Raw genomic sequence first — 26872 nt, 5'->3', positions numbered from 1 at the left:
TTGCGCGGTCATGCTACACTGTACCTATGTGACAGTTTTATCATTTTTTTTCCCCCACACACAATTCAAGCTTTCTGTTGGTGATGTTTGCTTAAAAAAAAAAAAAAAAAAAAATGTTTTTAACCACTTGCCAACCAGCCGCCACATTTATACGGTGGCAGGTCAGCAGGTTACCATGTACGGCGGTCCACAGGAGCGATCCTGGGGACGTGTGCCCACTCGCCAGCAGGGTAGCCAATCCATGGGGGCCAGCAGCCACAATTGCCACCAGGCGCCCGCAATCACTCCCCTTGGAGAGAGAACGGCGGTCTGCTGTTGTAACACGGCAGACCGTTGTTCTCTCAGAAATCAATACAGAGCTCCTATTATCCCCCTTTTTAGGAACACAGGTCTCTGTGTTCATTTCACAATACCATCCCCTCTAACAGTTAGAAAACACCCCTTAGGCTCACACTAAACCCTTTGATCGCCCCAGGGTTAACTCCTTCCCTGCCAGTGCCATTATTACAGTAACAGTGCATATTTTTAGCACTGATTACTGTAGTAATGTCACTGGTCCCCTCAAAAGTGTCAAAAATGTCAGTTAGGAGTCCGATCTGTCCGCCGCAATGTCACAGTCCCGCTAAAAATTGCTGATTGCCGCCATGAATAGTAAAAAAATTAAAACAAATAAAAATGACATAAATATTTCCCCTAGTTTGTAGACATGATAACTTTTGCATAAATCAATCAAAATACGCTAATTGGGATTTTTTTTTACCAAAAATATGTAGCAGAATAGAAATTGGCCTAAAATTATGAAAAATTTTGATTTTAATTTTTTTTTTAATTGGGAATGTTATATAGCAGAAAGTGAAAAATATACATTTTTATTTTTTTTTGCAGAATTGTTGCTCTTTTTTTGTTTATAGCACAAAAAAATGTATTTGGGTACAGCATTGCACGACCGCGCAATCGTCAGTTAAAGTAACACAGTACCGAATTGCAAAAAATGGCCTGGTCCTTAAGGGGGCAAAACCTTCCTGTCCAGAAGTGGATAAAATGTTTTTCTAGGTAGCACTGATGTGGAGGCACTAATATGCCTCACTTATCGGGACTGATGTGGAGGCACTAATATGCCGCACTGATGGGCACTGATAGGCACTGATAGGTAGCACTGATGTGGAGGCATTAATATGCCGCACTGATGGGCGGCACTGATAAGCAGTACTAGCAAGACATTGTGTTGCTCCAGGACAAAAAGCCTCCGTTCAAAGTTCAGCCTCAGAAAGGAAATTCAGGTGCACGCCCTGGTTTCAACAGAAGCATATGGAAGAAATGGACTGGATAGTGGCACTCCAAAAAAATGAACCATTTATTGAAGAAAAAAAAGATACAAAAATACATGAAGGATGATCATACCATAGCGGAGATGATGACACTGGCAGCTAACGCATTTCACACCCAAGCTGGTGCTTAGTCATAGCATGATTGGAGTGCCGCCATCCAGTCCATTTCTTCCACATGATAAGCAGTACTGTTTTGCACTGATGCAATGATGGGCAGCACTGATGAGCAGGCACTGATGGGCACTGAAAGGCAGCACTGATTGGTGTCACTGATAGACACAGACTGGCGTCACCTGCTGGGCAATGCTGAGGCTGCACTGTAATGCTGTGCTCTGATTACCTGTACAGGTCTCCCCTGCGAGGATGCTGCTAATCTGGCTCTCCACATTTACACGTGATCGGCTGTGATTGGACACATAATGAGTTGCTGCATTGGCTCTTCAACAGATCGGGGTCATGCCATGTCATATATGTCTTGCTTCATAACATCAATACCCAATATAAAACCAGGTGGGCATGGATGGAGAGCTGATTCAGTGGTTCAACGGGCCACTTGAGTAGACTTGCCCTCCAGGCCTAAGGCTGCCAGCCCTCCCCTGCATCCGACAGTCACATCCTAAACATGAATCTGCTGACTGAGCCAGTGAGGCTGCTGCTGGGACTGTACAAGTGAGTGATCTGTGACCACACTCTCCCCTCTTTACTCTTTCTTCCCACTCCATCTCTACAGAATACCTCTCCCCCAGCCTTGTTTAACCACTTGCCTACTGGACACTGTCACCCCCTTCTTGCCCAGGCCAATTTTCAGCTTTCAGCGCTGTCCCTCTTGGAATGAAAATTGCGCGGTCATGCTACACTGTACCTATATGACAGTTTTATCATTTTTTTTCCCCCACACACAATTCAAGCTTTCTGTTGGTGATGTTTGCTTAAAAAAAAAAAAAAAAAAAAATGTTTTTAACCACTTGCCAACCAGCCGCCACATTTATACGGTGGCAGGTCAGCAGGTTACCATGTACGGCGGTCCACAGGAGCGATCCTGGGGACGTGTGCCCACTCGCCAGCAGGGTAGCCAATCCATGGGGGCCAGCAGCCACAATTGCCACCAGGCGCCCGCAATCACTCCCCTTGGAGAGAGAACGGCGGTCTGCTGTTGTAACACGGCAGACCGTTGTTCTCTCAGAAATCAATACAGAGCTCCTATTATCCCCCTTTTTAGGAACACAGGTCTCTGTGTTCATTTCACAATACCATCCCCTCTAACAGTTAGAAAACACCCCTTAGGCTCACACTAAACCCTTTGATCGCCCCAGGGTTAACTCCTTCCCTGCCAGTGCCATTATTACAGTAACAGTGCATATTTTTAGCACTGATTACTGTAGTAATGTCACTGGTCCCCTCAAAAGTGTCAAAAATGTCAGTTAGGAGTCCGATCTGTCCGCCGCAATGTCACAGTCCCGCTAAAAATTGCTGATTGCCGCCATGAATAGTAAAAAAATTAAAACAAATAAAAATGACATAAATATTTCCCCTAGTTTGTAGACATGATAACTTTTGCATAAATCAATCAAAATACGCTAATTGGGATTTTTTTTTACCAAAAATATGTAGCAGAATAGAAATTGGCCTAAAATTATGAAAAATTTTGATTTTAATTTTTTTTTTAATTGGGAATGTTATATAGCAGAAAGTGAAAAATATACATTTTTATTTTTTTTTGCAGAATTGTTGCTCTTTTTTTGTTTATAGCACAAAAAAATGTATTTGGGTACAGCATTGCACGACCGCGCAATCGTCAGTTAAAGTAACACAGTACCGAATTGCAAAAAATGGCCTGGTCCTTAAGGGGGCAAAACCTTCCTGTCCAGAAGTGGATAAAATGTTTTTCTAGGTAGCACTGATGTGGAGGCACTAATATGCCTCACTTATCGGGACTGATGTGGAGGCACTAATATGCCGCACTGATGGGCACTGATAGGCACTGATAGGTAGCACTGATGTGGAGGCATTAATATGCCGCACTGATGGGCGGCACTGATAAGCAGTACTAGCAAGACATTGTGTTGCTCCAGGACAAAAAGCCTCCGTTCAAAGTTCAGCCTCAGAAAGGAAATTCAGGTGCACGCCCTGGTTTCAACAGAAGCATATGGAAGAAATGGACTGGATAGTGGCACTCCAAAAAAATGAACCATTTATTGAAGAAAAAAAAGATACAAAAATACATGAAGGATGATCATACCATAGCGGAGATGATGACACTGGCAGCTAACGCATTTCACACCCAAGCTGGTGCTTAGTCATAGCATGATTGGAGTGCCGCCATCCAGTCCATTTCTTCCACATGATAAGCAGTACTGTTTTGCACTGATGCAATGATGGGCAGCACTGATGAGCAGGCACTGATGGGCACTGAAAGGCAGCACTGATTGGTGTCACTGATAGACACAGACTGGCGTCACCTGCTGGGCAATGCTGAGGCTGCACTGTAATGCTGTGCTCTGATTACCTGTACAGGTCTCCCCTGCGAGGATGCTGCTAATCTGGCTCTCCACATTTACACGTGATCGGCTGTGATTGGACACATAATGAGTTGCTGCATTGGCTCTTCAACAGATCGGGGTCATGCCATGTCATATATGTCTTGCTTCATAACATCAATACCCAATATAAAACCAGGTGGGCATGGATGGAGAGCTGATTCAGTGGTTCAACGGGCCACTTGAGTAGACTTGCCCTCCAGGCCTAAGGCTGCCAGCCCTCCCCTGCATCCGACAGTCACATCCTAAACATGAATCTGCTGACTGAGCCAGTGAGGCTGCTGCTGGGACTGTACAAGTGAGTGATCTGTGACCACACTCTCCCCTCTTTACTCTTTCTTCCCACTCCATCTCTACAGAATACCTCTCCCCCAGCCTTGTTTAACCACTTGCCTACTGGACACTGTCACCCCCTTCTTGCCCAGGCCAATTTTCAGCTTTCAGCGCTGTCCCTCTTGGAATGAAAATTGCGCGGTCATGCTACACTGTACCTATATGACAGTTTTATCATTTTTTTTCCCCCACACACAATTCAAGCTTTCTGTTGGTGATGTTTGCTTAAAAAAAAAAAAAAAAAAAAATGTTTTTAACCACTTGCCAACCAGCCGCCACATTTATACGGTGGCAGGTCAGCAGGTTACCATGTACGGCGGTCCACAGGAGCGATCCTGGGGACGTGTGCCCACTCGCCAGCAGGGTAGCCAATCCATGGGGGCCAGCAGCCACAATTGCCACCAGGCGCCCGCAATCACTCCCCTTGGAGAGAGAACGGCGGTCTGCTGTTGTAACACGGCAGACCGTTGTTCTCTCAGAAATCAATACAGAGCTCCTATTATCCCCCTTTTTAGGAACACAGGTCTCTGTATTCATTTCACAATACCATCCCCTCTAACAGTTAGAAAACACCCCTTAGGCTCACACTAAACCCTTTGATCGCCCCAGGGTTAACTCCTTCCCTGCCAGTGCCATTATTACAGTAACAGTGCATATTTTTAGCACTGATTACTGTAGTAATGTCACTGGTCCCCTCAAAAGTGTCAAAAATGTCAGTTAGGAGTCCGATCTGTCCGCCGCAATGTCACAGTCCCGCTAAAAATTGCTGATTGCCGCCATGAATAGTAAAAAAATTAAAACAAATAAAAATGACATAAATATTTCCCCTAGTTTGTAGACATGATAACTTTTGCATAAATCAATCAAAATACGCTAATTGGGATTTTTTTTTACCAAAAATATGTAGCAGAATAGAAATTGGCCTAAAATTATGAAAAATTTTGATTTTAATTTTTTTTTTAATTGGGAATGTTATATAGCAGAAAGTGAAAAATATACATTTTTATTTTTTTTTGCAGAATTGTTGCTCTTTTTTTGTTTATAGCACAAAAAAATGTATTTGGGTACAGCATTGCACGACCGCGCAATCGTCAGTTAAAGTAACACAGTACCGAATTGCAAAAAATGGCCTGGTCCTTAAGGGGGCAAAACCTTCCTGTCCAGAAGTGGATAAAATGTTTTTCTAGGTAGCACTGATGTGGAGGCACTAATATGCCTCACTTATCGGGACTGATGTGGAGGCACTAATATGCCGCACTGATGGGCACTGATAGGCACTGATAGGTAGCACTGATGTGGAGGCATTAATATGCCGCACTGATGGGCGGCACTGATAAGCAGTACTAGCAAGACATTGTGTTGCTCCAGGACAAAAAGCCTCCGTTCAAAGTTCAGCCTCAGAAAGGAAATTCAGGTGCACGCCCTGGTTTCAACAGAAGCATATGGAAGAAATGGACTGGATAGTGGCACTCCAAAAAAATGAACCATTTATTGAAGAAAAAAAAGATACAAAAATACATGAAGGATGATCATACCATAGCGGAGATGATGACACTGGCAGCTAACGCATTTCACACCCAAGCTGGTGCTTAGTCATAGCATGATTGGAGTGCCGCCATCCAGTCCATTTCTTCCACATGATAAGCAGTACTGTTTTGCACTGATGCAATGATGGGCAGCACTGATGAGCAGGCACTGATGGGCACTGAAAGGCAGCACTGATTGGTGTCACTGATAGACACAGACTGGCGTCACCTGCTGGGCAATGCTGAGGCTGCACTGTAATGCTGTGCTCTGATTACCTGTACAGGTCTCCCCTGCGAGGATGCTGCTAATCTGGCTCTCCACATTTACACGTGATCGGCTGTGATTGGACACATAATGAGTTGCTGCATTGGCTCTTCAACAGATCGGGGTCATGCCATGTCATATATGTCTTGCTTCATAACATCAATACCCAATATAAAACCAGGTGGGCATGGATGGAGAGCTGATTCAGTGGTTCAACGGGCCACTTGAGTAGACTTGCCCTCCAGGCCTAAGGCTGCCAGCCCTCCCCTGTTCACCACCCACTTGAAAAAGGCACACTTCCACCCCCGGAAGGTGAAACTGAAAGGGTTGGCTACTTAGATTACCTGGATATTACCTGCTCACCTAGTAGGTGGCTATATTCACCAGGAATCTCAATCCTCCTTTGCTGCTGCCTTTTCCTAGGGCAGTCTTATGCATTCACAGTTACCCCTTCCAATGTACTGTGATTATCACACAGAATAAGGAGGTAGCCCTCTTTACTACTAAGGCACTTGCACTCTAAATGTCTCAACTCAGCACAGATTCACACTTCACACTTATATGAGACATTTGAGATCACAGATAACAAACCCTCTCTGCCTATCCCTCCAAATTTTTAACACCACAATTAAAACAAATAAAATGCAGTAACATATGAATTGTGGATTATTAGTGAGTCACACCTCTGGTTCACATTGGCTGGATTCATGGACAATGTTCCTTAATGCTACATATTCCCCACACTCTGGCTCAATTACTTCTTGAGGATCAGATATGCGGAATGGTGTCAATTTCCGTTTAAATACAACTATTGTCAACAGAATCCAGGCAATAGCCCCCAACCCCACTACCAATATTTCAAGAACAAATAAAGGTATATGGTATTCACTTAATGTATTGTTAAATGAAACATTTATTACAGGTTATACCTTTCACTACTCACTTTCTCTTTTAATAGAACATATACATCATTTGCATCATATACATTTCAAAACTCTTATATAAATTTTAGCACATTCAAAAAATCGTAATTATGCCGTGTTCGTAAATTGCTTTAACTATCTATGCAAGCAGCCAGCTTTCCCCGTATCAGCACGGTACAGATGTCTGACTTCCGGCTGGCTCTAATCCAGACCCGCCCAACAAGAGATGCTAGCCTGTTAGTTTGTTACACATAGGAAACAGAATGAATGGAAGTTAAGTTTACAGAAAGTTTTTAGATAGAAACAGACCAGCTCGGGCTTAAGATAGTACCCCTGCTGACATTGATCAGTCTCAGTATCTCAGTGTCTTATCGCACCGTATCATTCCAGATGTTCCCAAGGGGACATGTCCACTTTCTTTATCTTAGAAAATAAATTAATTGGTGGTCAGTGGTCCCTCCCTGGTCAGCCTCCTAAAACTGAAACCATCCCATGCACACCCACTGCCTCCTTTTGAGGATTTTATCCCGAGACCTTTCAGGACAGGGTGTGCTGTCAAACGCACACTGGATTCTTTTAAGACCCAACGAAGACCAAAAGGCATAGGTGTGTACAGCCTATTGCATTAGGGTGTGCACCTCAAAGCTCAAACACATATGTGTGTGCATGTGTGTATATATATATATATACTGATGGTGTCCGTAGAGCAGTGAACAGTGTCAGTAAGGCAGAGATTGGTGTATTTTTTATTTGTATTATTTTATTTATTTATTTATTTATTTTTTACACTTTTTTTTAAACTTTTACACATTTTTTATGAGGCCTATCTCCTGTCCGTGAAATCTGGACGGATGGAAACCCTATTTTTCCATCCGTTCAGTAATCGGATCGGAGAGCGCCTGTCCGCTCTCATCCGATCCCCCATAGAGGGCAGCAGGGGCTGAGACACCTCCCTCTCCACTCTGCAAGCGGAGACGGAGCTGTCGATCCGCGATCCCCGCTTAGCAACACGGATCCGCCTACGGAGGCGGACCGTGTGAAAGAGGTAATTTACTTTAAATTAAACACACTCATGCGCTCAGCAAAGGGTTTCACTTACCGCAAAACTGTCCCTGCCTCCACTCTCTCACACTCTCATAACCCCTCCATTGGACTGGTCAGGCGTTAAGTCAGCACAGCCTTAAATCTTCTTGAGCCCCAAAGGGCTTGAAGCCAGCAACCCTTGTGGCTAAGGCTCAGGAACCCATGCATATAGCAAAAGTTAGTATGAGATACTGTAGAAGAGTAACATAGCAGCATGTGATATACACAGACAAAACAGGTAAACAGACAGTTACAAAACATATAAACACTCTCTCGTCTGGGTTATTTATAATGTGGGTTTTAGGCAAATACCAAATCACTATATCCTCCTCAACCTCCAAGCACAGGCAAACTTTATTTGTAAACTAAAATGCACTCCCTTGGGGCCCCATTTGTCTGCTGTTATGAATCGCAGAGGATACAGTGACAGGCAGCAGCCAGTGGCACATCCGAGTCACGGCACCAAACTGAATAGGGATAACTGAAATGAAATCAACCTCCAGACTGAGACAGTTCCAAATTTAAAAGGTTTATTATCAGACGTAGCTACGTGAGAGCACACCCCTATAAAGCCGCCCTGTATGCTCTGATCTGATGGATCTCAGATCCCTTTTTATAGGGTATCTTATCACACAACACACATTTAAGAATGATACATTGGTATGGGGGTGATAGCACATGGTGGTATTTTCTGATAACATGTTTTTAACAAACTCACAAGCGCCATTTTAGTTTCACTCATTAATATAGAAAATACATTAGGGTTTTTACATATATTACCCTAACTTATAATATATTTTAATATTAATACTATATAGGTTTCATCATAAATGAGTTTATGAATGTAATATCACACACTACAATGTAGGAATCAGTAAAGATCACATAATCCTTACACAGTTACGTCCTTCGGACTTCATCAGAGGGTGGAGCTGGGAACAGTTCATCATGCTTTAGAACACTTTTCCTCTAGGTTTTTAGGTGTGAATCACTGTTAGTGATTAGCTGCTCTTAGATGTTAGGGTTTATGATTGGAATTTTCCTTGCTGCACAGGGATTAGGGGTTTGTTTATAGTTTTATCACAGTGGACACATGGCAACTTCCAACCTTGGCAGTACAGACAATGTAAAATGATTAAGAGAAAAGACGCAATCCACATTTTTAACATATGTTAAAGTGAAACTATGCATTTCCCATGATACATGCATTTCCTATGATACAGACAGTGCTGTATTTTGGCCTAGGCCAACAAGGCCCAGGCCTAGGGCGGCACTTTGCAGGGGGGCAGCAAAAAGGTTGCCCCCCCCTCCACCTGAGACTTTATTGGCCACTGGTTGCTAGAGCCGCCTCTCTCACCCCCCTCTCTCTCACCCTCCCTCTCTCTCTCACTCCCCCCTCTCTCTCTCTCACCCCCTCTCTCTTTCTCTCTCATCCCCCCCTCTCTTTCTCTCATCCCCCCCTCTCTCTCTCTCTCATCCTCCTCTCTCATCCCCCCTCTCTGTCTCTCTCATCCCCCCTCTCTCTCGCTCTCTCTCTCATCCCCCCTATCTCCTCCCTCTTTCTCTCATCCCTCCTCTCTCACCCCCCTCTCTCGCTCTCTCTCTCTCTCATCCCTCCCTCTCTCTCTCATCCCTCCCTCTCTCTATCATCCCCCCTCTCTCTCTCATCCCCTCTCTCTCTCTCTTCCCCTCTCTCTCATCCTCTCTCTCACTCTTTGATCCCCCCTCTCTCTCATCCTCCCCTCTCACCCTCCTTTCTTTCATCCCCCCCTCTCTCTCCCTCACCCCCTCTCACCCCCCCTCTCTCTCCCTCCCTCACCCACCCTCTCTCTCCCTCACCCACCCCCTCTCACCCCCCCCCCTTGTGAGATCTCAGGGGTTCATGCTGGGACTTGTAGTCCTTTCATTTTGGAAGGAGTCACATCCGTTAAAAAAGGAGTGGGGCAAATTTACAAAGGGGGGGGGGGGGAGCCCAATTTTAGTTTTGCCTAGGGCAGCACAAAACCAAAATACACCACTGGATACAGGTTCATTCTAATTCCTGGCTCCCTTCCTCTATATAGCCACCTTTTCTCCACCGCAAATCGATTCTGTGCCAGGCAAAGCCCAAGTGCAATTTAATGCCTACCTATGTATGGGATGTCAGTTTTACCATATTTATACTTAAAAATAAAAAGTCAGGTGCAGTGTAGAGGGAATTGAGTGCATAATAGTAATACACAGAAATGCACTATGGATTGAAATAAAAGCAAAATTTGACATACCCCTTGTAAAACTGCAATGGTAATGGAACTTCCTAATGGCAAGTAAGGCAGGGTTACCCGGTATTATGAACAAAACATCTCTGTTGTATTTTAGATTTCATTTTTTCTTTGCAGAAATATTTATAGCAAGCAATTTTACCTAACCAAAACTTTCTTGTGGTTAAAAGGGATATGCCGCCAAAAGAAGGTTACATGTACTTCTGGGCTGCCTTCAATTTAGCACTTCTGTCAAACACATATTTCTATCTTTCACAAAAGTGTTTTTTACACTGTCAGTGTACATGATAACCTTGCTCAGCAGAGTTCTTTTATTCCTTGTACAGTATAACACTGACCCAATGCAAGTACTATGTTCTGGTCACTAAGGCCCCTTTCACACTTGTATGACCTAAAAGTTGCGCGATTATGCCGTGGTTTTACCACAATTTTTTGCTGCGATTTGGACTGGACTTGAAGCAATGCCTGTGTAATCTTGAGGTCTCTGGACCTCAAAAAGCATCAAAGTTGGACCAAAGTAATGCAGGGACTACTTTGAAGTTGTTGCGACTTGAAGTCGAACAGATATGAACGGTATTCATTGGAAATCATGGTGTATGACTTGTCATGCGACCTTGCAGTCCCAAGCCGCAGGACAAGTCGCATAAGTGTGAAAGGGGCCTTAGGGTGGGGAACAGTGGTATTAAAACTCTGCTTAAGCCCGCTAAGAGACAAATCCTCTAGCTAGAAGGATTTTTCTAGCCAATATCTACTATTTCTAATCTCTAAGGTTGCCTGAGCAATCGCTGCCATCCTCTGTAAGTAGGGTTTAGTTTTCTGCTACCATGGGGTTCGAGGCAAATGCTGCAGGTTTGAAATCTGCAGTCCCAGCAAATTTTGTGCAGATTCACCCAGCAGCACTGCCCTCCATAACTTTTCAACTATGACCAGCAGGCTTAGAATGGTCAATAAGGTGACTTTTGGATAAGCCAGCCCCATTTGATAAAAGGGGGCACAGAGCAAGCATAATGTAAGTGAAATTGAAGTTGCCTATAGAAAGTATAGGGAAATTTGTCAAACTAAATAGGAAGGTATTAGGTATCAGTAGGAAAGGATACATACAATTCTATGCTATGAACATGCTAGCAGCTAGCTGCTCTTTTCATGTTCTTATTGTTAAGGATTTTTTTGTCTTTAATTGTATTTTGTGGTTTTGTGGTAAGCGGTTACCTTTAGCTGCTGTCCCATACATAGCAATTAGTTTTGTTGCTAACTAGCATGCTTTAAAAAAAATAGGCCCTACTTAGGGATGGGGTGAGGAGGATTGGAGAGTTCATTTTGTTGGCTGCGTAAATTGACAGCGCTATATAAGTACCTGAAATAATAATAATACTGGCTATTATTTTATGTTGATGGGGCCTAATTTAGGTTTAACCTACTTTAATTTTTGAAGGGGTTTTCTTTTTATTTTGTGTTATTTTTTTAAATTCGGGCTGCTCAAAGTTCATTACTCACTTGTTACTGACCATCTGCTGCATTATTTGAAAAAAAAAAGTACTAGAACTGTATGCACCTAAACGACCTCATTTTATCGGACTCATATTTACCACACCCTCCTACCTCCATAGAAAAATAATAGTTGGGCGTACACCAGTTAGGCCTATTATCCTAGATTAAAACTGCCCTGCTGCTGGCCAATTTTGCACTTTCATGTTCTCTGCAGTAAATTCATTCTTGTTGTAAAGTCCTATCCTGTGCTTCTGTAAAGTCCTAGCATGTGCTTGTCTGTAGTAAACTTGGGCCTAGCCCTGCCTAATAAAATGCACCTGCTGCAGGCCAATTTTAAACTACTGTATCATTTGCAGTCTTTTAAGTCTTGTAGTATGACACCTGCCTGCACTTTATTTCTCTAATCCATCTCAGCCAATTCTCCCTCATTAAATATGTCCTGTTATTGGCCAGTTTTTACAGTTCTTTATCATCTGTGGCCTCCTAATTCTGCATCAGTCAGAACAAGGACAGCTACAGCGAACTTCTGCCCAAGTTTCTACTGACAGTCAATGTGGGCTTATCACTGCTTGGAAAAAAAAGTCACTTCTAAAACTAGATGGAAAAAAAATTACTTTTTTTCGAACTGAAGTGAATCAAATTGGGTTGCTGCTACTTTATTTAACCCAAGCTAATTGCAAAAGAAAAATTAAATTCAACAGCCAAACATACGCTGTCAGTATACACGGTTGTTGAGACTGTAAAAGTTGTACTGTTGTAAAACACCACACACTATTTGTCATCCACCAAGCATTTTATTTGATGGATTTGTGTATTTTCAATGTTCCCCTTAAAGCCGCATAGAAAGACCCTCTACCCATTGTATGGTGTTTTTTAATTTTTTGGCATTAAGCTCGCATGGCAGTGCCCCGTTTCCTATGTTTTTTTTTTTTTTTTTTTGGACAATAATTTACCTATTAGCTTTAGAAATGGCCAGAATTTAATAACACGATTTGCTCCCTATAACAACTCAAAGACAAAAATGCCAATTTGCCTGATAAAGTGGAGTAAAACAAACTTTTTTATGCTTTCATATAGTAAATTATTTTATTTTTAAACCTGTATTTAAAAATGTATTCTTATATGCCAATGTAAAGTTTGTCTTTGTTTCTGAGGTATTGTAAGAGCCAATTGAGAGTATTTGCATTAATGAATCTTTTCTTGCTGTAAGCCAACACCATCTTTTGCTTTTTGCACAGTACTAAAGGATGCCATAGACGAAGTGTTGCCTACTCTTTTAGAAGAAGGAGTGCTGGTATACTATCTAAACAGAGATTCCTTTAATGATGGAACACACAGTCTACTTGACAAAGTGGAAGCTTCTTCTGAAGATCCGGTCCCAGAATCCTTCAGATCACATATTTCTCCACGAACCACCGTTCTGTATATTTACACATCGGGAACTACAGGTTAACATAAATGTCTTTCTTATCTAGATTTGTTTTAGTGATAATGCCGCATTTCTTTACTCAAACATACAGGGAGTGCAGAATTATTAGGCAAATGAGTATTTTTGAGGATTCATTTTATTATTGAACAACAACCATGTTCTCAATGAACCCAAAAAACTCATTACTATCAAAGCTGACTATTTTTGGAAGTAGTTTTTAGTTTGTTTTTAGTTTTAGCTATTTTAGGGGGATATCCGTGTGTGCAGGTGACTATTACTGTGCATAATTATTAGGCAACTTAACAAAAATCAAATATACAGTATACCCATTTCAAATATTTTTTTTTTACCAGTGAAACCAATATAACATCTCAACATTCACAAATATACATTTCTGACATTCAAAAACAAAAACAAATCAGTGACCAATATAGCCACCTTTCTTTGCAAGGACACTCGAAAGCCTGCCATCCATGGATCCTGTCAGTGTTTTGATCTGTTCACCATCAACATTGCGTGCAGCAGCAACCACAGCCTCCCAGACACTGTTCAGAGAGGTGTACTGTTTTCCCTCCTTGTAAATCTCACATTTGATGATGGACCACAGGTTCTCAATGGGGTTCAGATCAGGTGAACAAGGAGGCCATGTCATTAGCTTTTCTTCTTTTATACCCTTTCTTGCCAGCCACGCTGTGGAGTACTTGGACGCGTGTGATGGAGCATTGTCCTGCATGAAAATCATGTTTTTCTTGAAGGATGCAGACTTCTTCCTGTACCACTGCTTGAAGAAGGTGTCTTCCAGAAACTGGCAGTAGGACTGGGAGTTGAGCTTGACTCCATCCTCAACCCGAAAAGGCCCCACAAGCTCATCTTTGATGATACCAGCCCAAACCAATACTCCACCTCCACCTTGCTGGCGTCTGAGTCGGACTGGAGCTCTCTGCCCTTTACCAATCCAGCCACGGGCCCATCCATCTGGCCCATCAAGACTCACTCTCATTTCATCAGTCCATAAAACCTTTGAAAAATCAGTCTTGAGATATTTCTTGGCCCAGTCTTGACGTTTCAGCTTGTGTGTCTTGTTCAGTGGTGGTCGTCTTTCAGCCTTTCTTACCTTGGCCATGTCTCTGAGTATTGCACACCTTGTGCTTTTGGGCACTCCAGTGATGTTGCAGCTCTGAAATATGGCCAAACTGGTGGCAAGTGGCATCTTGGCAGCTGCAAGCTTGACTTTTCTCAGTTGCGCCTTGGTTTTTCCACACGCTTCTTGCGACCCTGTTGACTATTTTGAATGAAATGCTTGATTGTTCAATGATCACGCTTCAGAAGCTTTGCAATTTTAAGATATCTCACTATTTTTGACTTTTCTGAGCCTGTCAAGTCCTTCTTTTGACCCATTTTGCCCAAGGAAAGGAAGTTGCCTAATAATTATGCACACCTGATATAGGGTGTTGATGTCATTAGACCACACCCCTTCTTATTACAGAGATGCACATCACCTAATATGCTTAATTGGTAGTAGGCTTTCGAGCCTATACAGCTTGGAGTAAGACAACATGCATAAAGAGGATGATGTGGTCAAAATACTCATTTGCCTAATAATTCTGCACTCCCTGTATTAAACTAGTAATATGTTAAAGACAAAATCACAAAATAAACAGTTCAACTCAAACTTACTAGACAGTAAAGAGATCTGCCTTCAATTTAAAGTAGAACCTCTATGTTTGGATAAAGCAGGAAAGGGTTAGCACAATTGTAGGTCTTTATGACTGTTTTTCCCCATTGGGAGATCTTGTATTTTCAGCTCAAAACATAACCAAAAATGAGAAGAAATCTAACAAAGGTAAGGGTGTCTTGGGAAAGATAGTCTCATCTCTAGATTCGAAACATTGACAATAAAATGCTGTTGCTTTGGTTTATTTCTGCTGCAAGTCCTGTGAGTGCTTCTATACCTGTTTTGGGTTTTTTATAAATGTTTTTGCGAACCTGGGCATCTACCTCACACCGATTGTGGTGGCTACCCTTGGGACTAACAAAAATAAGGGAATATTCCACCCTTAGCAGTTGTTACTTTGACCAGGTATATCCCCATTGAGAGGATATCCCTCTGTTCTTCAGGCTCTGGTAGTATTATTGAACTCCAGCAGAGAATGATCAGGTCATTCTGCTTTACCAGTAGGGCTTTGCTGCATGGCAGTGCTGTATAAATCTCAGAACCTGTAAAACTCATCTAAGCCAATTGAAACCTCATATGGCACAGCACTTAAAGTGTTATTCACTATGACAAAGCAAGGCTCTGTCCCTTTGGAAATAGTTTACATGTCTGCTGGTTGCAAGGTTACAGAGTATAGATTTTAAATGGAGAAAACTGCTCTTGCAGCTTTCTCTGGATTTTTCTATTAATGGATAGGGCTCTGTAGTTTGAAGATTCCCAAGAGTTTTGGCTGGGATAGGATCTCCAACCCTGTATCCAGGTGCTGTGGACAGCCAGCAGGGTGCGTGCCCAGGTGCACACAGCCCATATAATGAGGGGCTGGAGAGAGCAGTAGGTGGTGGAAGGTGGAGTGTGAGCAGCTTGCTGTTGTTTGAAGACAGACCTATGTCAGGAAAACTGTCTGTCCTGTGGGAGATTGCAGCCCGTGTAAGGGGGTTTATATGCCCAGGGACTGTGAAAGGCTGGTAGACTAAGGAAGACAGTGAGTCTAGGGGGCTGGAAAGAATCGAGAAGTCTGGAGCAAGCAGAGGTATGAGACAGAAAAAGGTGACCGCACTCCGATGTAGATCAAAATTGGAGTATGTTTATTCCACGTCAAACAATAGGCAAAATTTAAAACATCACACTGTGAGTGCAGGACAGAAAAGGTAGACGCGTTTCACGACTAGAGATGTCGCTTACTCATTACCAAGTCCATTCTGGATGTGCACCGACCACAGATAAACACATGTATGCAGCTGAAACTAATCAGATTCATTAGCTGGCTGTTCATTCAAGTAAACCGCTGTTGAGAATCTGTGGCTTGATTGCACAAACAGGATGGTCCCAAATAAAACCAAATCAAACACACAATAGTTATTGAATACAGCAAACATTAATATTAAAAAATGCAAGTCAATCCTCTATTAGCGGTAGGACCTTCAAGCTTAATAAATTCTTTAACTGCAATACTGAATACATTATATATCTGATCACTTGCAAAAATTGTTTAACACAATACGTAGGCAGAACCACCAGGAGACTAAAGGAGAGATTTAGGGAACACCTAAGTGACATCCGAGGCTTAAAATCGACAAATGTGGCTCGTCACTTCAATGATTTGCATGGAGGTGACACTTCCCTAGTATTGGTCCAAGTAATAGAGAAAATCTTAAAACCTAAGAGAGGGGGGAGATATTTTCCAGACACTCTGTAAAAGGGAGGTTTTCTGGATATATAAGCTCCGTACACGGTTGCCTGAAGGCATGAATTTTGAGTGGGACGTGACACACTTTTATACTTAATTTTATACTTAATTTTATCCAGTAATAAATTTGTGCAAACCACATACTCATACTTGATAACATTATACTTGAAACCAATGTTTGAAACTGACAACTGTTAATGATGTTTGACTATGTGGAAGTATCCAGATATCCAATATCATTTATATGGTTATATACATACAATAATTGGTTTCATGTTCCCTAAAAAGTTTTTTTCGAGACCTGTCTTTGAAATGCATTTTGCAGACGTTTTTATATACAACTACTACTCTATGATTGTGCAATTTTTTGCACAATTTGATAGGCATACAGTTGTACTTACACTTTAAAATTTATCCTAAATACATTTGACCTAAAGTTTTTGGAAGGTTCGTCCAAACAAGATTTTTCCCAATCTTGTTTTTTTTCCCCGTCATTGGGATGTGTGGGAGTAATTAGCCTCTTTGCAAGTGAGCGAACAATAAATTATGGCTTTCTCATCCACCATCCATAATCTAATAACCACAACCTATGAGGTATTTTCATATATTTTCTAATCATATGGTTCCACAATGGGAACGGATTTTTATATATTTTTATATGTTTTTTGAACCTATTGGTTGGCAGATTTGGATTGGATTGGATGATCTCCCACACCATCCACACACGGGCCGATTTGAGACATCGGGTGTTTTAGCAGCAATCAAGCTACTCCATATCAGATCTATTGGATCCAACAAATTGCTATGTAGTCTGACTTAACCCGCTCTCTCTCTCCCCCTTTTTTATACTCACAAGCAATATACTTCTGTAGTGCTAAACAGCAATAGTATATTTATACTGCGAGTTTTCATATATTGTGGTTTTAAACACCGTTTATTGAACTAGTTTATGAAATATTATGTGTGCAATTGAACTCCATTGTATGATCCTTTATAGTGATATGAGATGTCACAATAATGGGATTTCATTGCGGTAAATTTATAACAACATGGTATATTTTATATCAAACAAACACAATATTTCTTATATATTATATTTTATGTATTCACATATATATTATTAGTTCACCTATATATGTACACACTTAACTATATATATTTTTCATATATATTATTTAATCAACAGTGTTTTCACATTCTGGGTTGGAGTTCTCCATCTTATAATTTTATTTATATATTTTTTTTTCACTCCATACATACTCCCCCAATTTCACATACCACACCGGGGCTCTGTACAAATCGGCTACAATGTTTTTGATTTAGTACCGATTAGTGATCTCGTGCACAGTGTATATATCTTTTCACCCTATTTGTCTATATCCTCATATGGATTATAATTTTCACATTTCATTTTTTACCTCATTTTTTGTGCATTCTAGCACTATCCAACAAGCACCTATGTCACTAATGATGGTCTCCATATGAATTTTTATTGTCACACGATCTTAGTGTATTTATGTGAAATATATGACAGTATTCTTTATGTGGGTCACAATCATTGTATATTCATATTCCTGATCAGCACCAGTTTTACATTTTTATATTGACTTGAATTTTTAATATTAATGTTTGCTGTATCCAATCACTATTGTGTGTTTGATTTGGTTTTATTTGGGGCCATCCTGTTTGTGCAATCAAGCCACAGATTCTCAACAACGGTTTACTTGAATGAACAGCCAGCTAATGAATCTGATTAGTTTCAGCTGCATACATGTGTTTATCTGTGGTCGGTGCACATCCAGAATGGACTTGGTAATGAGTAAGCGACATTTCTAGTCGTGAAACGCGTCTACCTTTTCTGTCCTGCACTCACAGTGTGATGTTTTAAATTTTGCCTATTGTTTGACGTGGAATAAACATACTCCAATTTTGATCTACATCGGAGTGCAGTCACCTTTTTCTGTCTCATACGGCTTTGGATTGCGGATCCGACCAGCACCTGACATCTATCTCACCTGGAGCAGTCTCCCCAATCTGGACTCCAGCAAGCAGAGGTAGCTGACAAGAAAGAGCCAGGTGGCTCGGTATGTTTTTCATTTATATGTGCTAAATAAAGTTGATGATAATGCCTGTGTGACATGGACTCCCTGCACAAAAAGAGCATCTACAACTGAGCTAAACATCCCCAATATCACACTGCTCATAAATAGGGATGATCGAACTTTTGAAAAGTTCGGTTCGGCCAGAACATCCGAACTACCCGAAAGGTCGGCCCGGATTTCAGAGCCCCATTGAAATCAATGGACCCGAACTTCTGTAATCAAAAAGCACCATTTTAAAGCCCAATAAATGCCCCTAAAAAGTGCCTAGGGTTCTGGGTCTTGCCCCAGGGACTATTAATCACACAAAAAAAGTTCTTAAAAATTGTCATTTTTGATAAAAAAGCCAATTATTGAAAAAATTAAAAAAAAAAAAAGAGAGAGATTTTTTGATTTTTGACTTTGGATTTAGTATCTGGGGGGTCTACAAAGTGTACCTGTAAAGTTTCAGCTCTGTAGCATGTCCAGAACCAGAAAAAAAAGATACTTTTTCATTAGAGCAGGGAACTTGGGACCCCACTTTTACACCTATATGATCTTTTTTTGGGGGTTCTGGACATGCTACAGAGTTGAAACTTCACAGGTACACCTTTTAGACCCCCCAGACACAAAATCACACAAAAAAGTTCTTAAAAATTGTCATTTTTGATAGAGAGCCAATTATTTAAAAAATTAAAAAAATAAATAAATAAATAAATAAATAAATGTCTTTGGATTTAGTATCTGGGGGTCTAAAAAGTGTACCTGTGAAGTTTCAGCTCTGTAGCATGTCCAGAAACAGAAAAAAAAGATAATTTGTCAGTAGAGCAGGGATGGTGGGACCCCGATTTTACACTTATATGATTTTTTTGGGGGGTTCTGGACATGCTACAGAGCTGAAACTTCACAGGTACACCTTTTAGACCCCCCCCCCCAGACACAAAATCACACAAAAAAGTTCTTAAAAATTGTCATTTTTGATAGACTTTTGATAGAGAGCCAATTATTGAAAAAATAAAAATAAAATTAAAAAAAAAAATGTCTTTGGATTTAGTATCTGGGGGGTCTAAAAAGTGTACCTGTGAAGTTTCAGCTCTGTAGCATGTCCAGAACCATAAAAAAGAAGATCGTTTGTATTTGTGCAATTATAGATATGGAATATGGCTTCTCGCTTTTCACACCTTGCCGGTTTAATAGCAGGCGTTTTTTTTTGGGCATTTTTTTGGGTTCTTTGGAGTCAGGAAAAACATCTGAACTTGTGTATAGTGGTACTGTATACACAAGTTCAGATGTTTTGCCTGCCTCCAAAAACCCCCAAAAAATACCTTCAACAACACACTTGGGCGGTTTTTTTTTTTTGGCGCTAGGGTTTTTTTGGGCAGTTTTTTGGGTTCTTTGGAGGCAGGCAAAACATCTGAACTTGTGTATAGTGGTATATATAGCACTATACACAAGTTCAGATGTTTTTCCTGACTCAAAAGAACCCCAAAAAATGCCCAAAAAAAAACGCCTGCTATTAAACCGGCAAGGTGTGAAAAGCGAGAAGCCAACTACCTGTGCTGAAAGTGTTCTAATACAAACGATCTTTTTTTTTTTTATGGTTCTGGACATGCTACAGAGCTGAAACTTCACAGGTACACTTTTTAGACACCCCCCCCCCCCCCCCCGATACTAAATCCAAAGATTTTTTTTTATTTTTTTTTATTTTTTTATTTTTTTTTATTTTTTCAATAATTGGCTCTCTATCAAAAATCTATCAAAAATGACAATTTTTAAGAACTTTTTTTGTGTGATTTTGTGTCTGGGGGGTCTAAAAGGTGTACCTGTGAAGTTTCAGCTCTGTAGCATGTCCAGAACCCCCCAAAAAAATCATATAAGTGTAAAAGTGGGGTCCCAAGTTCCCTGCTCTAATGAAAAATTATCTTTTTTTCTGGTTCTGGACATGCTACAGAGCTTAAACTTCACAGGTACACTATACACAAGTTCAGATGTTTTGCCTGCCTCCAAAAACCCCCAAAAAATGCCTGCAACAATACACCTGGGCGTTTTTTTTTTTTTTTGACGCTAGCGTTTTTGGGCATTTTTTTGGGTTCTTTGGAGGCAGGCAAAACATCTGAACTTGTGTATAGTGGTGTATATACACACATACTTATATGTATATACACACCTAGACATATATAGGTGTGATAGGAGCAGAAATATATTGGTGTTAATTATTTCATTAGCGCAAGTAGTTTTTTCTGCCCCTTTCACACCTGTATATGTGCAGGTGTATATATATAGACATTGGTGTGTATATATACCCCCTATACACATGTTCAGATGTCATTTCTGACTCCAAACATGTGCTCAAAAAAGCACTAGCAACGCCTGCAGCCAAAAATGCTGGCGGCGGCGAAGCCATATTACAGAAACGAAAGTCAGCTAAGAGAAAATAACTTTTCTCTATTGCGGTCACCCTGCTATGGAAGGGCTCGGTCACCCTGCCATAGCAGTCAGTGTCAGTTCACCCTACACTACATTACGGTCACCCTGGTATGGAAGGGTTCGGTCACCCTGCCATAGCAGTCAGTTAACCCTACACTACATTACGGTCACCCTGACACTTCATACTTTCCCTACAGAAACAAAATTTTTGAAGCTAACTAAAGTGTAAAGGAGCACTCTAACTACACTAGATATCCCTTTCCTCACACTAATAAATGCTAAATGACACTTCTAAAGTAAAATTAACAGAACTGCTTCCACTCTCTTCCATGTGAAGTATAACAATGCTAGGAATTTGGCGGGGGCTATCTTATATACTGGGGGGCGTATTCACTAATGATTGGTCTAGAGACCCCCTAGTCACTCCAATCACATTCCTAGCATTCTTCTGCCCCCTCAATTGGCTTTTGCTAATGGTTCTGGTCCAATCACGGGCTTTTAAAGCCCATTTCCTGTCCCATTGCATTTTGGTCGGTTCTGGTTGCCGAATTCCGAACTTTTTGGGCAAAAAGTTCTAAATTCGGCCGAACCTCGAACACCCAATGTTCGGGCCGAACTGATGGTGGACCCGAACCGTTCGATCATCCCTACTCATAAATGCTTAAACAATTCACACAACAAAAGATGAATGACATTGATATAAATGAAGAGCTCCTAGAAAAAATATAAACCTGTATGTGCTCCTAAATAAACATAAACCAGTACCTGGACATGTATACTAATGTATCCAGTGCGCCAACAACCTGTGATAAAATCTGGAAAAGTGTTCATTCAAAAAAAAAAAAATAAATACAAAGCATCCATTTCACGCCTTCTGTGAATCTCTCAGTTTTCAATAACAACAAATTCTTCCACCCTGTGTTCAGTTCTTTTGTGCATGAAATCCAATCCACAGAGGATCATCTTCACCAGTTAAAGAGGTGGTAATCTCTAACAAGAAGAAAAAAGAAAATCTGGTCCCCTGCAAGTTTGTCGAAATGTGCTAGTATGCATCCCATACTAGCACATTAGAAAAGACCTACCCTATAATGAAGCCCTCCAGTGGCGCGCTGTCACTGCTACCAGAGCTTCCTTCTTCACCCTGTCTTCCTTCCAGGTTTGCAGGCGTTGGCTGTCTGAATGATGATGCACATGGGAGTCATAGCACTCTCAAAGGATGGCACGTTTGAGTATGGATCAGTATTTTTTGCTGGAAAATTACTTAGAACCCCGAAACATTATATAAATTGTTTTAGCAAAGACTCTGGAGAATAAAATGGCAGTGATTGCATTATTTTTTGTCATGCGGTATTTGCGCAGCGGTCTTTCAAACGCCATTTTTTTTTTGAAGAAATACATTTCACTGCATTTAAAAAAAACTAAACAGTAAAGTTAGCCCATTTTTTTGTATATTGTGAAAAATGATGTCACGCAGAGTAAATGGATTCCGAACATGTTATTGGTTAAAATTGTGCACACCCACGGAATGGCGACAAACTACGTTCAATAAAAATCTCCATAGGCGACACTTTAAAAAGTTTTAACGGTTACCAGTTTAGAGTTAGACCGTAGCTCTTTTTTTTTTTAAATTATTGCTCTCACTCTGGCGATTGCGGCGATACCTCACATGTGTGGTTTGAACAGCGCTTTCATTTGTGGGCGGGACTTCCGTATACATTTTCTTTCGTGCGCGAGCTCATGGCGATCGGGGCGCTTTATAAAATTTTTCCCTATTTATTTTATTTAATTTTAGAATTTTAGCACAGATTTTTAAAAAAGAAAAAAATATGATCACTTTTATTGCTGTCAAAAGCAATGTAAACATCCCTTGTGACAGCAATAGGCAGTGACAGGTACTCTTTATGGAGGGATCGGGGGTCTAAAAGACCCCAAATTCCTTCATTGCACTTCAATGTAATCAAAATGCTGAAAACTGCATTTTTTAACACTGTCACTTTTTTAAATTCTTTGCCTTTAGCCGCAGAGTAACCCGGACGTGACGTCATTATCGCCGCTTCCGGGTTACATCTTCAGAGACCCGATCAAAGCTTATTCCAGCTTCATTTGGGACTCCAACCAGCCAGGGGAGGTGCCAGCTGGTTGCTCGGGTCTCCCGGCAGGACAGGAGACCCGGGCAGAGCCGCGGAAGGCGGCGGGAGGAGGGGTGTATTCCCTCCCTCTCGCTGGGGTAACGACCGAGCACCTCCCGAGCCGCATCGAGTGTTACCACCTGAAAGCCGACCGCCGGCTCCCGAGCCGCATCGCCCATTACCACCTGAAAGCCGACCGCCGGCTCTAAAAAAATGGTACCAGGATGATGCCTCTAGCTGCAGGCATCACCCCAGTACAACCACTTCTTGCAGATCATGTAGATCTACGTGAGTTTGCGGGAAGTGGTTAAGAGATTTATTTTACCTACAGGTAAGTCTTATTATAAGCATGCTTGTAGGTTAAAGTGACAAAGCAGAGTTTACTGCTACTTTAAACAGATCTGCATTCACCAGTCTGTAAAGCCTATCTCTTTCTAAATAGGCACAAGAGCTCAATGATTCCAAAAACGATCCCCATCTGTCTGTGTATGCTACTGCTCATGGCACCATGAAGGATGAGTCACCCACAGGTAAAAAAAACTCACATAGTGTAGTATGTTGCAACATGTATCTATGAAATAAACTAAGCAGATCTACTGACATGTAACAAAATAAAAAAATGGAGACACAAAGAAACAAGAAGGATTTGAGGCAGCTTACAACGTACCTGTTGAGTTTCTTCAAAAACTGGGTGCAAGTGTACCTAGAAGAGTTTATGCTGTTTTGAAGGCAAAGGGTGGCCACACCAAATATGCATTTGATTTGGATTTCTCTTCTGTTCATTTACATTCCATTTTATTAAAAAAAAAAAAAAAAAAATAAGCTAGTAACACTTCTATTTCTGAAAGCATTCTTAATTTACAGCATTTTTTCACACCTGCCTAAAACTTTTGCACAGTACTGTATTGTGACCATATCCCCCTTACAGTAGCACTAAATAATATCCTTATTGTCCAAAAATAAGTCATACATTTTTTCTGCATTTTACTGTCTCCTTGTAACGTCCTCTGTGAGCTCCTATGACTTTCCTTTCCCCCTTCACTTACATTTATTTGGAATGAGCAGTGCACAGTATTTTCAGTCAAGTGCTCTACTTTATGCACATTACAAACATGTCCCATATTCCCTAGTCCATTGTGCAGGCAATGAATTCCTTCCTACATTAGGGACCATGGAGAACAATCACAGGCACCCTCTAACTAGGAGACTTAGAAGATACTTTTTTGCATTAGAAATACATACTTGAATATCATTTTTTCCCTGAGTTTGTCACTTTAAAGGCCTTTTCTCAGGAGAGAATAAGTTCAGTTCAGCTAATCCGACTCCTTCCACATAGCTGAGCTCCTCCATGCCTCTTACCAGTTTGGTCAGTTCAGTTCTCCGATATCCTTTTTTTGAACTGGTGCACAAAACCGAACTGCATAATAAAGATTGGGTCTTACTAAAGCCTTGTACAGGGGCACAAACTATGGGGGGATTTACTAAAACTGGAGCGTGCAAAATCTGGTAAAGCTCTACATAGAAACCAATCAGCTTCCAGGTTTTAATGTCAAAGCTTTACTGAACAAGGTGACGTTAGAAGTTGAATGATTACCATACACAGCTGCACCAGATTGTGAGCTCTCCAGTTGTGGTAATTCTCCCCCATGTATTTCTCTCTGGAGTCTATCCCTCTATTAATACAAGAAAGTTTTATCACCTCATTGCTTGCTTTAGAAACTGCAGCTTGGCAATGCATGCAGGGCCGGACTGGACTACCGGGATACCTGGTAGGCCGGCAAGTTCCCCTTGACCTGGGGCTGCTAAGGCCCTATAAAAAAATGTCCGCGGCTGGCCCGACATGCGTACTGTGCATACACCGCCACCGCTCGGGAAAGCCCATACACGCTCAGCCCCTATACCATGCCCACAGCTCCTGCACCATGCCCGCAGCCCCTGAATCTCCTGCACCATGCCCGCAACCCCTGCATCTCCTGCACCATGTCTGTAGCCCCTGTATATCCTGCACCATGTCCAGAGCCCCTTCATCTCCTGTACCATGTCCGCAGCCCCTGCATCGCCTGTACCATGTCTGCAGCCCCTGCACCATGCCCGCAGCCCCTGCATCTCCTGCACTATGTCCGTAGCCCCTGCATCTCCTGCACCATGTCTGTAGCCCCTGCATCTCCTGCACCATGTCCAGAGACCCTGCATCTCTTGTACCATATGTCTGCAGCCTCTGCATCTCCTGTACCATGACCGCAGCCTCTGCATCTCCTGTACCATGACCGCAGCCCCTGCATCTCCTGTGCCATGCCGGCAGCCTCTGACATGTCCTCCTGTACCATGTCCGCAGCCACTGACCTCTCCTGTGCCATGCCCATGGCCTCTGACATGTCCTCCTGTACAATGGCCACAGCCTCTGACATCTCCTGTACCATGCCCTCATCTCCTGTAACATGACCACAGCCCTTGCAACTCCTGTGCCATGCCGGCAGCCTCTGACATGTCCTCCTGTACCATGTCCGCAGCCACTGACCTCTCCTGTGCCATGCCCATTGCCTCTGATATGTCCTCCTGTACCATGTCCGCAGCCTCTGACATCTCCTGTACCATGCCAGCATCTCCTGTACCATGCCTGCAGCCCCTGCATCTCCTGCACAATGCCCGCAGCCCCTGTATCTCCTGTACAATGCCCACAGCCTCTGACATGTCCTCCTGTACCATGTCCACAGCCTCTGACATCTTCTTTACCATGCCCGCATCTCCTGCACCATGCCCGCAGCCCCTGCATCTCCTGCACCATGCCCGCAGCCCCTGCATCTCCTGTACCATGCCCGCTGCCCCTGCATCTCCTGTACCAAGACCGCAGCCTCTGACATGTCCTCCTGTACCATGTCCGCAACCTCTGACATCTCCTGCACCATGCCCACATAGCCTATGACCACCTCCTGTACCATGTCCGCACTTTTACCACTTTTAACCCGAATTTGCTCTTATATATATATATATATATATATATATATATATATAAAGCCCTATGCGCTTTCATATCTGTCTTATCTATATATAATACACTCTTCAAATGTGCTTTAAAATGTGTGTTTTTTCCTTTTATGAACAAGAAGTTAATGGCGTTATGCTGTTGGGCCTGTATAATAATGCTATGGGGCTGGTATGAAATTATTTCCAGGGCTGATTTTTATTCCCAGTCTGGCCCTGATTGCATGCTATTTTTAATTCTATGATCTACCAGTGAAGGATCTGGGTGTGAAAAGAAGACCCAGATCCTTCTCAACCATTGACTCCTCAGCTGTACTCCTCCTAGTATGCATGATGCATGCATGTTTGTAGCCCTCATGGTATAACTTTACATTTATCAACATTAAACCTTGTTTGTAACGTAGTTGCCTAATCAAATAGTTCACAAGTGTAGATTGGTGTCATCTCCAAGCACATAGTGCATTTATTTTTAAATGAATTGAATTTATAAACAGGTTAAAAAGTAAGGGTTCCAATACTGAAACTTGGGGTACATCACTTATAACCTTAGACCATTTACAGTATGAATCACTATTTAGTAACTCAGATGATAACTGCTGCTTCAGATGGGGTGATTTGGGAATTTTCTTCTTTTAGGGATCCCTATTACTAGTAATTTGATATTAATGAAATGTTTTTTTTG

At 41.8% G+C, this 26872-nt stretch overlaps 1 protein-coding gene across 1 annotated transcript in view; it reads left to right on the top strand.

Annotated features, from left to right (window-relative positions):
- Nucleotides 1–26872, top strand: part of LOC309552294 (long-chain fatty acid transport protein 2-like) — a 179278-nt gene that overhangs the window by 43670 nt on the left and 108736 nt on the right. The window contains exon 2 of the mRNA XM_082253189.1: nt 12983–13192. Within this exon, the coding sequence (XP_082109315.1) occupies nt 12983–13192 (210 nt within the window). The remainder of the gene's footprint in view (nt 1–12982; nt 13193–26872) is intronic.

Source organism: Pelophylax lessonae (genome assembly GCF_965119305.1).
Source record: "Pelophylax lessonae genome assembly, chromosome: 4".
NCBI classification, from domain to species: Eukaryota; Metazoa; Chordata; class Amphibia; order Anura; family Ranidae; genus Pelophylax; species Pelophylax lessonae.
The sequence above is the reverse complement of the archived record's forward strand: the minus strand, read 5'-3'. Positions and strand labels throughout refer to the sequence as shown.